We start from the raw sequence: 18,057 nt of genomic DNA on the forward strand, positions 1-18,057 counted from the left end.
GCCCTTCAATGAGTTCCTACTGCACAGGAATGGTCTGTTCCATATCTGAATCTCTAATAGAAAAACAGTGTATTGGGAAAGTCCCAGGCATTGAACCATATAAGATGTCTATTAAATTTCTGACATATAATATAGAGGCTACAAATCATATAGGACAACAATGTGGTTGGTGAAAAATATCTAGCCCTGTTTAAAAATCAGTAGACTCAGGGCTGCCCTGGTGGTGCAGTGGTTAAGAATCCGCCTGCCAATGCAGGGGACATGGGTTCGAGCCCTGGTCCGGGAAGATCCCACATGCCAAGGAGCAACTAAGCCCGCAAGCCACAACTACTGAGCCTGCGCTCTAGAGCCCGCGAGCCACAACTACTGAGCCCGCGTGCCACAACGACTGAAGGCCACACGCCTAGAGCCCGTGCTCTGCAACAAGAGAAGCCATTGCAACGAGAAGCCTGCACACCACGATGAAGAGTAGCCCCCGCTCGCCGCAACTAGAGAAAGCCCGCGTGCAGCAACGAAGAACTGACGCAGCCAAAAAAAAAAAAGAACTGGACACTGACTTCACCATTAGGTTTGCACAGGATTGTTGTACAATTTGGGCTTGTCCTAAATCTGTTTTGTTCCTTCCAAAGAAAATCTGACGGTGGCTGGTGCTTTGCTTCAGAGGCTGCTGCCCAGACCTGTGAGAAAATAGTTTGTTAATAACAATTGCCATTGGAGTTCAACATAGTTTTATAAATGTCAGAGGGTTATTGCAACACATCTTTCTAAACAGGTGAGGTTTTTAAAATATAATGACTGTATAATATGTAATGTCAAGCTGTATAACTGAACAGCTACTGTATGTGGTATAAAGAAAAGCCCAAGAAAAAAGGGGGAACTCTCCAGTGTCACCTAAGCAAACCCTCTCTTTGTTTTTTCTTTAAAGATTATGTTTGTTTAGTTTTAGGAACTTAGGTATTTTATTTTGATAGTTAAATCATAAAAGCACAAAGTACTGTATGCCAAATTGAAGAAAGCTATGGAAATTTAATTATGGGTATTAATTTATATCCAGAGATGGACAAAGTGACACAATTAACCAACAACAACCAAAAAATCACATTTAACAGAGAGATCAAGGGATGAAGAAACCACTGGTGCTAAGCCATCGTCTGACTGGGTAAATGAGTTTTTCCTGAACAAATCTAGTTCATAGTATTTATATCTTATACTCACTGTTACCGTGGAATTGGCCTGCATTATGATATTGGGAAGGAACTGGTACAGAGAGACTGTTTGTCCATCCACATTTTGTTGGAGAATATGATTTCCAATTTCCAGTTCTTTGTCAAGGGAAGAGTTAATGAGCTTCACGCATAAACCTTTGACATTCACTTCAGCTATTTTAATGTCTCCAAGAGCACTAGAAAATAAAACCCAAAGATTATAAGGTGCCTTCAGAAGAGCGTGTCTTTAGCTCTGAAGGACTGTATAATAAATATGCTTTGGAAGTTGTTCCTAAGCTGTATATTCTGTTGGACAAATTCCATGTAGAAATAGTGTATTTTGCGCCTTAAGCAAATGGCTTGATTTCTTAGTTCTGTTTGTTTATCTGTGCAACAAAATGATCTTTCACATAAAATAAAGAGAACTGTAAAAATGCTTTAGGTGGGCTTCCCTGGTGGTGCAGTGGTTGAGAATCTGCCTGCCAATGCAGGGGACACGGGTTCGAGCCCTGGTCTGGGAGGATCCCACATGCCGCGGAGCAACTGGGCCCGTGAGCCACAACTACTGAGCCTGCGCGTCTGGAGCCTGTGCTCCGCAACAAGAGAGGCCGCGATAGTGAGAGGCCCGCGCACCGCGATGAAGAGTGGCCCCTGCTCACCACAACTAGAGAAAGCCCTCGCACAGAAACGAAGACCCAATACAGCCAAAAATAAACAAATAAATAAATAAAAATTAAAAAAAAAAAAAAGGATTGCCCTTTGCGGGGGGGAAAAATGTTTTAGGTATCAAGGTAAAAATGCCATTGGGAGGTACTATTATTATTATTTAAATTTCCTACTGTTCTTCACAAGAAACACTGAGACATGAAACTCTCAAGTAGATCAAGAGGAAAGTTAAACTATTTAGTTTATTTCTCATAAGGTTACTGTGAACATGAATTGCAACTATGTGCTTAAAAGAATTCTGCAAACTTAAAACGTACAAATATAAGATGGTATTTTTTCCTCTTCTAACGTGTCGAGAGCTTAGTATGTATCAAGGACCAGGTTAAACATTTATATATTAACATATTTCAGAGTGTGGGTCACAACCTATAAGTATTGGTTTGGCCAAAAAGTGCCTTCGGTTTTTAAGTAAAAATAAAAGACACATTTTTCATTTTCACCAAGAACTTTATTCAACAACGTATTCATCCTTTTGTTCCACTATCTTCTGCCATTTTTCAGGCAACTTCATAATTCCATCTTCCCAAAACTTTTTATCTTTTTGAGCAAAGAACTGGTCCAGGTGCCTTTTACAGTCTTCCAGGGAATTGAAAATTTTCAGTAAGAGAATTTTGTAAAGACCTAAATAAATGGAAATCCGAAGGTGCAATGTTTGGTGAATACGGCAGATGAAGCAGAACTTCCCAGCCAAGCTGTAACAGTTTTTGCCTGGTCATCAAAGAAACATGTGGTCTTGCCTTATCCTGATGGAAGGTTATGTGTTTTCTGTTGACTAATTCTGGATGTTTTTCGTCGAGTGCTGCTTTCAGTTGGTCTAACTGGGAGCAGTACTTGTGGGAATTAATCGCTTGGTTTTCTGGAAGGAGCTCATAATAAAGGACTCCCTTCCAATCTCACCATATACACAACATCACCTTCTTTGGATGAAGACCAGCCTTTGGTGTGATTGGTGGTGGTTCATTTCGCTTGCCCCACGATTTCATCCATTCCACATTATTGTACAGTAACCACTTCTCATGGCCCATCACAATTTGTTTAAAAAGCGGAACGTTTTCATTACGTTTCAGTAGAGAATCGTATGTGGAAATACGGTCAAGAAGGTTTTTTTTTGCTTAACTTACGTGGAACCCAAACATCAAAGTGATTGACATAACTAAGCTGGTGCAATGATTTTCAATGTTTGATTTAGATATTTTGAGTATGTCGGCTATCTCCCACGTGGTATAACGTTGATTGCTCTCAGTTAATGTATCGATTTGATGACTATCAACTTCAACTGGTCTACCTGACCATGGAGCATTGTCCAGCAAGAAATCTCCACCACAAAGTTTCGCAAACCACTTTTGACACATTCGATCAGTCACAGCCACTTCTCCATACACTGCACAAATCTTTTTTTGCATCTGGGTTGCATTTTTACTTTTCTTGAAATAATAAAGCATAATATGCCGAAAATGTTGCTTTTTTCCTTCCATTTCAATATTAAAATGGCTACACAAAAATTCACCAATTTTGATGTCTTTTTTTAAATGCATGCTTATATGACAGCTGTCACATACAATCTAACAAAATTGTTTTGAATGAAGTTAAAGACAACTAAGTGCTACTAGAGTCATCTTACGGGAAAAAAAACGAATGAAACTATTGGCCAACCCAATACGCCATGAAATCCCTTTGGTGGGTTAGGGCCATAATTTTAAAAATGAAATATACCCCTACCAATAATAGGAACCAATACTTATGGTGTGCCAGACACTTTTAAAATATTATCAATATATCTATGATTTCATATTTATAATTCCGAAATGCAAAAATATCTGAAAAACCAAAAGCTTTCTTTAAAAAACACGCTTGAAGCAAAATCTGACCTGAATTCCTTTGGTGGCAAAACCTGACCTGAAACTGAGGAGAGGCTAGTTACTGTCTTCGTTCATGACTTGTGTGACTATTCATAAATTTGGCTGTGGAAAGATTACTGTTTGATTTTGGATACTTCTCCAAGCCCTATTGGGGTGTTATGTAATATGTGTTCTAGTCACCATATTACTTTCTTAAAATCCTCCAGATTCTGAATTTGGAAACATGTAAGTCACCAAATGTTTTGGTAAAGGCATTGTGGACTGGTAGTTACTCATTTAATTCTCACAAAAGGCTACATATTTCTTACTGAAGTTCACCATCAAAAATTTGAAAAAAACTGTATTATCTCATTTAATTCTCACAACAACCCAGTGAGACAGGTACTATTTTTAGTCCTACTTTATAGAAAAGGAAACTGAGGTTTAGAGAGATTAACTGCCATGTCCAAGTTCTCTCAATAAATGTTAGCTCTTGTTCTTCTTTTTCAACTAGTAAAGTCTCAAAGAAGTTTGATCCAACCATTCAAATTGTTTAAATTTTGTATACACCCTGGTGGTTGAGCACTGCTAGAAAATACACACACACACACACACACAGTATAGACTGCTGCCACCAAATGAATTAGTGGTCTCCAGCCACATGTGGGCCCTTAGTGACTGGCAGCAAACTGTGTTCTTCATAAGCTGAGCCAGCACCTTCTGTCATTCCCTCAACAACATTCAAATCCCTGCCTCACATCTCCAGTTTTATTGTCAGAAAATGATCTCACTAAGAAAATAGAGCCATCAAAGAGAAGTGTGTTTTCCTGCTTTCCACTTAGAAGCAGGTTCACCCATGTCCACACTGACCTCTTCGTTCCAGCCACCTCGTTTCAGTGCAAGAAGAACTCTTCTTCCATCTAAAGTGAAACTCTGCTTACCACCTCCTGCTGCTGCTTTGGTGTTTCAGTCCCATTCATTTTTCTCCTTTCACACCAACCTCTCCCTCTAGACTGCCTCTTTCCCCCAAATATGTACATATCTTCCAACTGCTATAACCTTAAAAAAGAAAAACACAATCCTCCTCTGGCTTCCACTTCCTACTGCCACCACAACCGAGCTTTTGGAAAGACTACGGCATGAGTTCTTCATCTCTTATTCACTCCCTCAACCCATGACCGTATATTTCTGCCTTAGGCCAAGATGAATAATGCCCTCTTAAATTGATCATCAATTAGTAAATTGAGTGGTAACTTTTCAGTCTTTGTCTTTTTTAAAATAGAGGTATAATTGACATATAACATTATATTAGTTTTGGGTGTACAACATAATGATTCAGGATTTGTATATAAGGCAAAATGATCACCACAATAAGTCTAGTTAACATTGATCACCATATATAGTTACAATTATTTTTTCTTGTGGAAAACTGTTAAGATCTACTCTGCTAGCAACTTTCAATACAATACAGTATTGTTAGCTGTGGTCTCCATTCTGTGCATTACATCCCAATGACTTATTTATTTTATCTGTACATTACATCCCAATGACTTGTTTATTTTATAATTGGAAATCTGTACTTTTTGACCCCCTTCTGCCATTTTGCCCACCCCCCACCTCTTGCTTCTGGCAACCAATCTGTTCTCTGTATTGATGAGTTCTTTTTTTTTTTTTTTTAGATTTCATTGATAAATGAGATCATATGGTATTTGTGTTTCTCTGACTTATTTTACTTAGCACAATGCCTTCGAGGTCCATCCATGTTGTTGCAAATGGCAAGATGTAATTCTTTTTTTATGGCTGAATAATATTGCATTTTATATTTATACCACATTTTATTTACCAATCATTCATTGATGGATACTTAGGTCGTTTCCATATCTTGGCTATTGTAAATAATGCTGCAATGAACATGGCGGTGCATATATCTTTTTGAATTAGAGGTTTTGCTTTCTTCAGATAAATACACAAAAGTGGAATTGCTGGATTATATGATAGTTCTGTTTTTAATTTTTTGAGGGACTTCCATACTGTTTTCCACAGTGTTTCAATTTACATTCCCACCACTCAGTCTTAGTCTTAATGTCTCTGTGATATCTGCCTCTGCCAGATAGGTCCTTCTCTCCTTGTTTCCCCAAGTCCACTGTTTTTCTTCTACCAGTCTGGTTGCTCCTTTATAGTCTCTTTTTCAGATTTCTCTTCCTTCAGCCATTTCTCAGATGTGAATCCCTGGGATTCTGCCCTTAACCCTCTTTTATTCCCATCACACTCTATATACTTGATATCACCCACAAACAGGGCTTTCAGTAACCATTAATACACTGATGACTGCTAATCCTTTTCCTGCCGAGCTTCAGACCCATAGAAACAACTGACCCCATAGAAAGAAAGACCCCAAAGACACCTCTAAATCAACATGCCCCAAAATGAATTCATAATTTTAGGAAAGTAGAAAACCTATTCCAGGCAATTTCATCATCATCTATCCTGTTGGCCATGCCTGAAACTTCTATTACTTTCCTGCTCTCTTATCCTTCTTGCCTTATCTGTGATGATGTTCTATTAATATTACTCTTTAGTATCTTCTGTATATATTTCCTTCTCTCCATCCCTATTGCTGCTGTCTTCATTAGGCTCTCATCACCTCTGTGTCACAGTGTAACAGTGTCTTAACTGGTTTCTCCAGTCTTGCTCCCTCCTAACCATTCAACATTTTGCTTCCAGAGCAATCTTTGTACAAGGATAAATCCTTCAAAGTCTGACCATTTCTTTCTAGAGAAAACACCAATGTCACAGCATGGAAACAAGGCCCTACGTAATCTATCAGCCTCTTTAATTTCTTTTTTTCCCTACTTCCTATCTTTGCTTAAATTGCAACCACAAGAATTTCTCACAAGACTTGTGATAATTCATGTCATTGCATGCTTCACCCATTGCCTATGCATGCGCTATTCCTTCTTCTTGTTCCACAACACTTGAAATTTTCAGACTTCTTAATACTTAATATCTTGGGTACAAAATATCTCATTGTTATTTTAATTTGATTTTCCCTGTTTATAGTTAGTTGAGTAAGCTACTTATTGGCTACTCAGTTTTCTTTTGAAAATTGTCTTTCATGTAATTTAGTCCATTTCTATAGGGTTGTTTTACATTTTTATGATGGATTTATAGTATAGTATGTAAATATATACAGAAATTTTTGAAAGAACAGTGTGGTAATAAGTGGGTATTATCCATGTTAAGTTGCTATGTTGGTAATAACTTGCTATGACAGCAACAGAAAACATACACTTCTTATGAATTGTAGAATCACGGTGCTAAAAATATTGCCTGAAGCTTTGGTCCCAATGCCCTCACCAGAGATTTATTCCAGAGTTTTCTGTTTTCTATTTTTCTGTTGATAAACCAGCTACCAATCTTTTTGTTGTTCCTTTGAAGGTAAGTGTCCTTTTTCTCTGGCTAAGATTTTCCTTACTTCTCCTGTTTTAGAAGTTTTTCTACATCGTACCTAGGGTTCCCCCCCGCCACCCGCATGTTTTCTCTTGCTGGGAGTTGGTAGTGTTGCTTGTACCTGTGGCTTGATGTCTTTCATTTTTGGGAAAATTCTCTGCCAGTATTTCCACCAATACTGTTCTACCTCAGTCCTTCTCTCCTCTCCTTAGTGACTTCAATTACAAGCATTTAGATTTTTAAAAATCTTGCCCTAATTTTTCCTTATGCTTGTTTTTTCTAATCTCTTTGCTCTCTATAATTCAGCCTGGATGTTTTCTTCTGAGAATGTTCCAGTTCAATAATTCTCTCTTCTGTTGCATCAAATATATTGTTAAACTCATCTACTTTTGAAATAGTAATTTCTGTTATTGGATTTTTTTTTCTAGAATTTCCTATTGATTCTTTTGTTTTTAGTTTCCAGTTCTATGCTAAAAATTTTTATCTTGTCATTTAATTCCTTGACTATTTTAGTCAAGGTTATTTAAAAATCCCTGTCAGATAACCATAATATCTGGATCATCTAGGCCTGTTTTTATTGTCCATTTTTAATCTTACTATTGGGTCAACTTTTATTGTTTGTATGCCTTGTTATTTTTGACTTAGTGCCTAGTATGATAGATTAAACATTGCAGAGGTAATTTAAAGCTATGTATAATGTTTTCTTGATCCAGAGAGGATTTACTTTAACTTCTGTCAGCCATCTACGTTGGGGGGAAACAACTTTAACCCAATCAGGGTGTGAAATAATTTGACACTAGGCTTTGGCCCCAATTAGGCTGGTTTATTTTGAAGATAGCCTTAATACTGTGTGTACCTTTGAAGTTACAACTGAAAGCCTGGGGTGTTTATCAGTGACCATCCTTCTTGACAGGCCCTGAATCAAGCCAATTTTTATTCACCCAGTCCTGTGAGACTGCCAAAATCTCTGAATAATTTCTCAGCCTCTTAGTTGCTGCTTTCAAATTGACAACTGTTTTGAGGAGAAAAGTGGCTCCAAATGTCAGGCTGTCACTCTGAGTTTCCTCTCCTAGAAGAGGACTTGTGAGAATATAAGATGTAAAATCGGGCTTCCCTGGTGGCGCAGTGGTTGAGAATCTGCCTGCCAATGCAGGGCACACGGGTTTGAGCCCTGGGCCGAGAAGATCCCACATGCAGCGGAGCAACTAAGCCCGTGAGCCACAACTACTGAGCCTGCGCGTCTGGAGCCTGTGCTCCACAACAAGAGAGGCTGCAATAGTGAGAGGCCCACGCATCGCGATGAAGAGTGGCCCCCACTTGCCGCAACTAGAGAAAGCCCTCGCACAGAAACGAAGACCCAACACAGCCATAAATAACTAAATAAATAAATTAAATTAAAAAAAAAAGATCCTCTCAATCAATGAGTAAAAAAATGCTCTCTAGAGCTGGAACTGATAAATTAAAAAAAAAAAAAGACGTAAAATCTATGAAATCTTTATGTATTTATTTATTTATTTGGTTGTGCCAGATCTTAGTTGTGGCAAGCAGCCTCCTTAGTTGTGGTTCACGGGCTCCTTAGTTGCAGCTCACCGGCTCCTTAGTTGTGGCATTAGAACTCTTAGTTGCAGCATGCATGTGGGATCTAGTTCCCTGGCCAGGGATTGAACTGGGGCCCCCTGCATTGGGAGTGTGGAGTCTTAACCACTGTGCCACCAGGTAAGTCCCAATCTATGAAACCTTGATCTACACTACCAAACTGCCTTCAGTGGTCTCACTTTATACCCGTACTACATTGTATGAGGTTGCCTGTTTTGTAGAGAGGTTCACTTTTGAGCAATGTATATACCTGTTCCTTTCTTTTACATTACTGTTATGGTTCTTACTAAATTGTAGATATAACATTTTTACTCTTATTTGATAGCCCTAGAATTTCTCTATGTCATCCTCATTCTAGTGTTACTGAATTCTCTGTGGGATGTTTTTATTTTTTGACAGAATTCCTTTTTGTTTTTGAGACTTGCTTTTTCTGCCTGGGAAGATGAGCAGTAGTTTAGTTTTTCTTTTAACCAGATAAGACCCTAGAATAGCTCAGTTATCCCTTTGTTATCATATATGTAATTGGATATGTACAGTTGCTTTTCAAAAACATTTCATTATTCAAGTGAAACGTTTATTCATTGATGTTAAATTTTTATTTTATGCACATAAGTAGAATAAATTAGCTTGTCTGAAAGAAAAAAACACCATTGTTCATATCAGGGCTAGCCACTTCATTTGCCTTCCTTTTGATATAAGGCCAAAAGTTACAGGAAAATACTTCACATAATACATGGAAATTCACCGAGCCAGGGCTGTTAATCTGCTATCACACAGCCTTTTGTAGTTATCTTTTTTTCTTCCCTGTGAGCCTTCCCATTTTTGTTTAGTAGGAAAATGACTTGAAACCTCTAAGTTGTGACTGGCTGAGTGTAGAGTGATGTACCAATCATTCTGTCAGTAGCCTTTGCATGGTCTTGATTTATAGAGATTGAAAAGACAAATGGCTATATCACTTTTTAAAAAATGACAATTTTTCATTATTTAAGCTCTGATTTCTCTAGTTGTTGGAGTCTACTTGATAGCTCCATGCTACTTTACTTATCTGCCTTTAGATTTTTGCTACTCTAAAGTTAACTAAACTTATCTTTAGCATTTCAGTTCTTCCAATATGCATCTACCTAACATTATCTATGAAAATAGGCACCTGTGTTTATAGTTGCCATTAACACAAGACAAGACAAAGACCACATGATCACACTTTTTAATCAGATGCAGAAAAAGCATTTGACAAAATTCAACATCTTTTCACTATAAAAACTCTCAAAAAATAGGTAAAGAAGGGACATACCTCAGCACAGTAAATGACATATATGAAAAGCCCACAGCTAACACAATCAGTGAGGAAAAACTTCCTCTAAGATCCACAACAAGGCAAGGATGCCCATTCTCACCACTGCTATTCATCTTAGTACTGGAAGTCCTACCCAGAGAAATCAGGAAAGAAAAAGAAAAAGAAATGCCAAATCAGAAGGGAAGAAGTGAATTATCTCTGTTTGCAGATGACATGATCATATAAGTAAAAAACCCTAAGAACACCACAAAACAAATTCAGTAAATTGTAGGATGCAAAAATCAACATACAAAAATCAGTGACATTTCTGTACACTAACAATGAACTAACCAAAAGGGAAATTAAGAAAACGATCCCATTTACGTTAACAACAAAAGAACAAAATACTTAGGCATTAACTTAACCAAAAAACCAGAAGATTTATACACTGAAAACTACAAAACACTGATGAAGGAAATTTAAAAAGACACAAATAAATGGAAAGACATTCCATGTTCATAGATTGGAAGAAGTATTGTCAAAATGTTCATACCGGTCAAAGTGATTTAGAGATTCAGTGCAATCCCTATCAAAATCCCAATGGCATTTTTAAACAGAAGCTGTAAAAAAAAATCCTAAAATTTATGTGAAACTACAAAAGACCCCAAATAGCCAAAGCATTCTTGAGCAAGAACAAAGCTGGAGGTATTACACTTCCTGACTTCAAATTATATTATAAAGCTAAAGTAACTAAAACAGTGTGGTATCAGCATAAAAAAAGACATATAGACCAATGGAACAGACTAGAGAACCCAGAAACAAACCCACACATTTATGGTCAACTGCTCTTCAACAGGAGTGCCAAGAGCACACGATGGGGAAAGGATAGTCTCTTTAATAAATGCTGGAAAAGTGGATACCCACATGCAAGAAATGAAATTGGACCTCTTTCACAAACCATACACAAAAATCAACTCAAAATGGATTAAAGACTTAAAGGTAAGACTCAAAACCATAAAACTCCTATAAGAAAATATAGGGGAAAACCTTCTTGACATTGGTCTTGACAATAATTTCTTAGCTAACACACCAAAAGCAAATATAGAAAAATGGAATTACCTTGATTTAAAAAGCTCCTGCACAGCAAAGGAAACAATCAACAAAATGAAAAGGCAACCTACAAAATGGGAAAAAAATATTTGCAAATCATACATTTGATAAGGGGTTAATATCTAAAATATATAAGGAACTCACACAACTCAATAGCAAAAAATAAAATAATCCAGTTAAAAAATGGGAAAGGACCTGAATAGACATTTTTCCAAAGAAGATATGTGAATGGCCAACAGGTACATAAAAAGGGGCTTAACATCACTAATCACAGGGAAATGCAAATCAAAACCACAATGAGATATCACCTCACACCTGTAAGAATAGCTGTTATCAAAGAGACAACAATAAGTATTGGTGAAGATGTAGAGAAAAGGGAACCCTGTGTACTGTTGGTGGGAATGTAAATTGATGCAGTGCTATGGAAAACAGTGTGGAGGCTCTTCAAAAAATTAAAAATAGAACTACCGTATGATCCAGCAATCCCACTTCTAGGTATTTGAAGGAAATAAAATTACCATTTGTTGAGTTATCTGCACCACCATGTTCATTGCAGCATTATTCACAGTAGCCAAGATACAGAAACAAAGTGTCCATTGACAGATGAATGGATAAAGTGAATGTGGCATTTATTTTATAAATACAGTTGATTATTGAACAGTGCAGGGATTAGGGGTGCTGACCCCCTACACAGTGGAAAATCAGCATATAACTTTATAGTCGGCCCTCCATATCCATGATTCCACATCCACAGATTCAGCCAAACACAGATCATGTAGTACTGGAGTATTAATTGAAAAAAATCCACCTATAAGTGAACCCATGCAGTTCAAACTTGTGTTGTTCAAGAGTCAACTGTATATATATATATGTATATATATATATATATATATATATATATATATGCACACACACACACATATATGTATGTATGTAATGGAGTATTATTCAGCCATGAAATGAAGGACGACCTGCCATTTGTGACAACATGGATGGATGTTGAGCACATTATGCTAAGTGAAATAAATCAGAGAGAGAAAGACAAATACTGTATGGTCTCACTTATATGTGGAGTTTTCAAAAGCTGAATTCATAGAAACGAAATTAGAACAGTGTTTGCCAGGGGATAGAAGGTAGGGGAAATGGGGGAAATATTGGTCAAAGGATAAAAACTTCCAGTTATAAGATGAATAAGTTCTGGGAATCTTATGAACAGCATGGTGACTATAGTTAAAAATATGGTATTATATACTTGAAAATTGCTAAGACAGTAGACAGTGGATCTTAAATGTTCTCACCAGAAAAAAAAAAAAAAGGTAATTATGTGAAGGATGTGTTAACAATTTTATTATGGTAATCATTTCACAATACATATGAGTATCAAATCATTATTGTGTAAGTTTATACAATGTTATTTGTCAATTATACCTCAATAAAAAACCCCAAAAGGCAAAAAAATGAAGTTGTACATCTTAAATATCAATGAGATATCATTGAGATATCAATGATATCTCAATAAAACTGTCTAAAAAAAGTGAAAGAAGAAATGGTTATAAGCAGATCCATACTACAAAAAACATTAAAGGAAGTTCTTTTCAGGTACTAACATAATTATAATGGATGGAAATATAATTTATAGATCAAAAAAATAAACAAAAAGAACTAAAAAGCAAAGAAAAGCAGTGAAAATACATAAGGGTAAATATATAATGTTTTTCTTATCATTTAAATTTCTTTAAAAAATTGATTATTTAAACCAAAATAACTATGGAGTATGGGATTTACACCATATGTAGAAGTAAAATATGTGACAGCAGAAGCATAATGGCTGGCAGAAGACAAATGAAATTATAGTATTCTAAGGCTCTTATACTATTTGTGAAGTGGTAAAATATAACATGAGGGTAGTCTGTAATAGGCTCAAGATGTATCCTATAAACCTGGAAGGAACCTCTAAAATAAGAGTTATAGCTAATCAGCCAACAATGGAGATAAAATGGAATATAAATAATGATTAATTTCAAAGAAGACAGAAAAAGAAGAAAAAGAGAACAGAACAGTTGGGACAAATAGAAAACAAATAACAAGATAACAGAATTAATCAACCATATTAAAAATTACCTTAAGTCGAAATTGTTTAAATGCCCAAATTAAAAGACAGAGATTGTCAGAAGATGAAAGAGCAAGCCTACTGCATGCTACCTATTGATACAAAACATAATATTAAATATAAAGACACAAATAGGCTAAAAGTAAAAGGATAAAAAAAGATATACCATGCTAACACCAGTAAAAGAAAGCTGGAATGGCTATATTGATATTAGACATAGTAGATTTCTGAGCAAAGAATAATGCCATGGATAAAGAAGTTTATTTCATAATGATATAGACATCAATTCTATATTGGAAGAAGATATAACAATCTTAAATGTTTATACACCTAAAAACAGGGTTCCAAAATACATGAAACTAAAACTGATAGAACTGCGAGAAAAAATCAACCAATCCACAATTATAGTTGGAAATTTTAGCATCCCTTTTTCAATAATTGATGGACATAAAATCAACAAGAAAGACAATAGACTTAACATCATCAATCAATTTGACCTGATCAATATTTACAAAACACTCCACTCAACGATAAATATGTTTACCAGAACATTTACCAGGATAGACAATATCTGCTATAAAGCAAGTCTCAATACATTTAAAAGGACTCAAGTCATTCAAATTGTGTTCTTTGACCACTATGAAACTGAATTAGAAATCAATAACAAAAGATATCCGGAAAATCATCAGAACTAGAAAAGTCTGTAAAATATTTGGGAACTAAATAATAGACTTCTTACTACTCAAGGATCAAAGAAGAAATAAAAATGGAAACTAGAAAGTATTTTGATGCCACAGCTAAGTGCTGAATCTTGGGCAGACTGTCCCTGGGAGGGGACTCAATCTAGCTATGCAGAGATAGCAAGGAGAGCCTGGAGTGTGTTCTGTGTGGAGCGGCGGTGGCCACTGTCAGCACACTCAGGAGTACACAGCAGCTCTCCCAGTGAGAGTGCCCTGGGCTCTGCCCACTCCATACTGCATCTTAGCACTAGATCTGGGTCCTGGAAGAAGACTGCCACAGAGGCAGCCCAGATCTCAGGCAGCAGCTGAACCACCTCAATTCCTGCAGCCACAATACCTCAACCCCCAGCCCCAGCCTACTTCACATCACGGCTTTGCACTAGATTTAGGACAAACACAACAAAGAAAGGTAAGTGACCTTGGTGCTGCTTCTGAGCAGAACCATGGACACCTACACAAGCGGTGCATAGGTCCTCTGTGACTGCACAGACCTCATTGCTTCAGCAATCACCTCCTTTGGGGCAGGGCATGCACTCAAGGGCAACAGAGTCTGACTGAACCTGATCCTCAGGGCTTCTGCTCCAACAACTGGGGAGTAGACCCTGCTCCTGACAGGGCAGCAACAGCCATGGAGCAGAGAGGAAGTCCGGCCTCACAACGTGCACAGGCTCTACACACTACAACACCAACCACACCCCTATCAAGGGGATAACGGCCAGCACACCTTTAGGAAAGACATGGCAGATGTCCATACCAAAAGCAGTCCTCACACCAAAAACCCTGGACACACAAAGTCTACACAGGGATGTTCCCACATAAAAACACCTCTTGAAGTGATGTTCAACACCGCAGCAATCAGACAAGAAAAACTGAAAGGGAAGAAGGTAAAACTGTCAGTATTTCAGATGACATGATACTCAATATGGAGTCTCCACACAAAAACTATTAGAACTAATAAATGAATTCAGCAAGGTAGCAGGATACAAGATTAATATATAGAAATTTCTTGCATTTTTAAACATTAATAATAAAGTAACAGAAAGAGAAATTTTTAAATCCTGTTTCAAATCTCATCAAAAAGAATAAAATACTTAGGAATAAACTTAACCAAGGAGGTAAAAGACCTATATGCTGAAAACTATAACACAGTGACAAAGGAAAGTGAAGATGATTCAAAGAAATGGAAAGATATCTCATGTTTTTGGATTGGAAGAATTAGTATTGTTAAAATGGCCATAGTACCCAAAGCAATTTACAGATTTAATGCAACCTCTATCAGAATACCACGATAGTTTTCTCAGAACCAGAACAAATATCCTAAAATTTATATGGAACCACAAAAAAACCAGAATTGCCAAAGCAATACTGAGGAAAAAGAACAAAGCTGGAAGTGTAACTCTTCCACACTTCGGACTGTACTACAAACCTGCAGTAATCAAAACTGTGGTATTGGCACAAAAACAGAGTTATGGATCAATGCAACAAGATAGAGAGCCCAGAAATAAACCCACACACCTATTATCAATTAATGTATGACAAAGGAAATAAGAATACACAATGGAGAAATGACCATCTCTTCAACAAGTGGTATTGGGAAAGCTGGACAGCTAAAGCTGGATGTAAATCAATGAAATTAGAACATTTCCTCACACCATATACAAAAGTAAAGTCAAAATTGTTTAAAGACGTAAATGTAAGACATGACACCATATAACTCCTAGAAGAGAACATAGGCAGAACATAATTTAACATAGGTTGTAGCAATATTTTCTTAGATCAGTCACCCAAGACAAAAGAAATAAAAGCAAAAGTAGACAAATGGGACATAACCAAACTTAAAAGCTTTTGCACAGCAAAGGAAACCATCAACAAAACGAAAAGACAACCTATGGAATGGGAGAAAACAATTGCAAATGATGCAACCAACAGGGGGTTAATATCCAAAATGTATAAGCAGCTCATACAACTCAATAGTGAAGAAACAAAAAACCACATCCAAAAATGGGCGAAGACCTAAACAGACATTTTTCCAAAGAAGACACATGAAAAGATGCTCAACATCGCTAATTATTAGAGAAATGCAAATCAAAACCACAATGGGGAATCACCTCACACCTGTTAGAATGGCTATCATTAAAAAGTCTACAAATAGGGCTTCCCTGGTGGCGCAGCGGTTTAGAATCTGCCTGCCAATGCAGGGGACGCGGGTTCGAGCCCTGGTCTGGGAAGATCCCACATGCCGCGGAGCAACTCGGCCCGTGAGCCACAATTACTGAGCCTGCGCGTCTGGAGCCTGTGCTCGGCAACAAGAGAGGCCGCGATAGTGAGAGGCCCGCGCACCGTGATGAAGATTGGCCCCCACACCGCGATGAAGAGTGGCCCCTGCTTGCCACAACTAGAGAAAGCCCTCGTACAGAAACGAAGACCCAACACAGCCATACATACATACATACATAAATAAAAAGAATGTAAGCAGACAAGAATAGCATTAAAAAAAAAGTCCACAAATAATAAATGATGGAGAGGGTGTGGAGAAAATAAAACCCTCCTACTGTTGGTGGGAATGTAAATTGGTGCAGCCACTATGGAAAACAGTACAGAGGTTCCTTCAAAACTAAAAATAGAGCTACCATATGATCCAGCAATCCCACTCCTGGGCATATATCTGGAAAATGTGGAAACTCAAATTTGAAAAGATACATGCACCCCAATGTTCATAGTAGTACTATTTACAATAGCCAAGGGATGGAAACAACCCAAGTGCCCATCAACAGAGAGTGGATAATGAAGATGTGGTATATATATATATATATATATACACATACAATGGAATATTACTCAGCCATAAAAATGAATGAAATATTGCCATTTGCAGCAACGTGGATGGACCTAGAGAATATTATACTTAGTGAAGTAAGTCAGAGAAAGACAAATAATATATCACATGTGGGATCTAAAAAATAATACAAATGAATCTATATACAAAACAGAAAGAGACTCACAGATAAAGAAAACAAACTTATGGTTATCAAGGGGAGAGGAAGGGCAGGGGAGGGACAAATTAGGAGTATGGGATTAACAGATACAGACTACTACACCTAAAATAGATAAGCAACAAAAATTTACTGTATAGCACAAGGAATTCAATATCTTGTAATAATCTATAATGGAATATAATAAAAAATGAATCACTATGCTATACACTTGAAACTAACACAATATTGTAAATCAACTCTACTTAAATAAAAAAAAAGTATTTTGAAGTGAATGAAAATGAAAATAAAACACATCAAAATTTGTGGGATTCCACCAAAAGCTGTAGTTAGGGGAAATTTTACAGTGCTAAATGCTTGTATTAGAAGAGAAAATGTTTTCAAATCAATGATCTCAACTTCCACCTTGAGAAACTAGAAAAAAAAAGCAAATGAAACCTGAAGTATGCAGAAGAAAGGGAATACAGATCAGAATGGAAATCTATGAATAGAAAACAAAGCAACAAAATTAGAGAAAATCAATTAAATGAAACACTGATTCTTTGAAGCTCAACAAAATTGATAACTCTTGGGCAAGATTTATCAGGAAAAAGAGAGAAGACACATATGGCCATTATCAGCAATAAGAAATGTGACATCACTACAGATTCTATAGATACTAAAAGGATAATAAGGGAATATTGTGTATAATTTTACAACAATAAATCTGACAACTTAAATGAAATGGAGAAATTCCTTGAAAGACACAAACTACTCAAGTTCACTCAAGAAGAAATAGGTAACCGTACTATCCTGACATCTATTTTAAGGAAATAAAATCTGTAGGTAAAAACCTTCTCACAAAATAACTCCAGGCCCAGATGGCTTCAATGATGAATTCTATAAAATATTTAAGGAAAAAATAATATTACTTCTACACAAACTCTTCTAGAAAGTAAAAGAAGAGGGAATATATACCAACTCATTTAATGAGTTGAATATTACCCTGATACCAAAGCAGACAAAGACATTAACAG

General features: G+C 36.8%; 1 protein-coding gene across 1 annotated transcript in view; it reads right to left on the reverse strand.

Moving 5' to 3' along the window:
- Nucleotides 1–18,057, reverse strand: part of LMNTD1 (lamin tail domain containing 1) — a 72,360-nt gene that overhangs the window by 20,764 nt on the left and 33,539 nt on the right. The window contains 2 exon segments of the mRNA XM_036866011.1: nucleotides 558–677; nucleotides 1,216–1,402. Of these exon segments, the coding sequence (XP_036721906.1) occupies nucleotides 558–677; nucleotides 1,216–1,402 (307 nt within the window).

Source organism: Balaenoptera musculus, chromosome 10, assembly GCF_009873245.2.
Source record: "Balaenoptera musculus isolate JJ_BM4_2016_0621 chromosome 10, mBalMus1.pri.v3, whole genome shotgun sequence".
Taxonomy (NCBI): domain Eukaryota; kingdom Metazoa; phylum Chordata; class Mammalia; order Artiodactyla; family Balaenopteridae; genus Balaenoptera; species Balaenoptera musculus.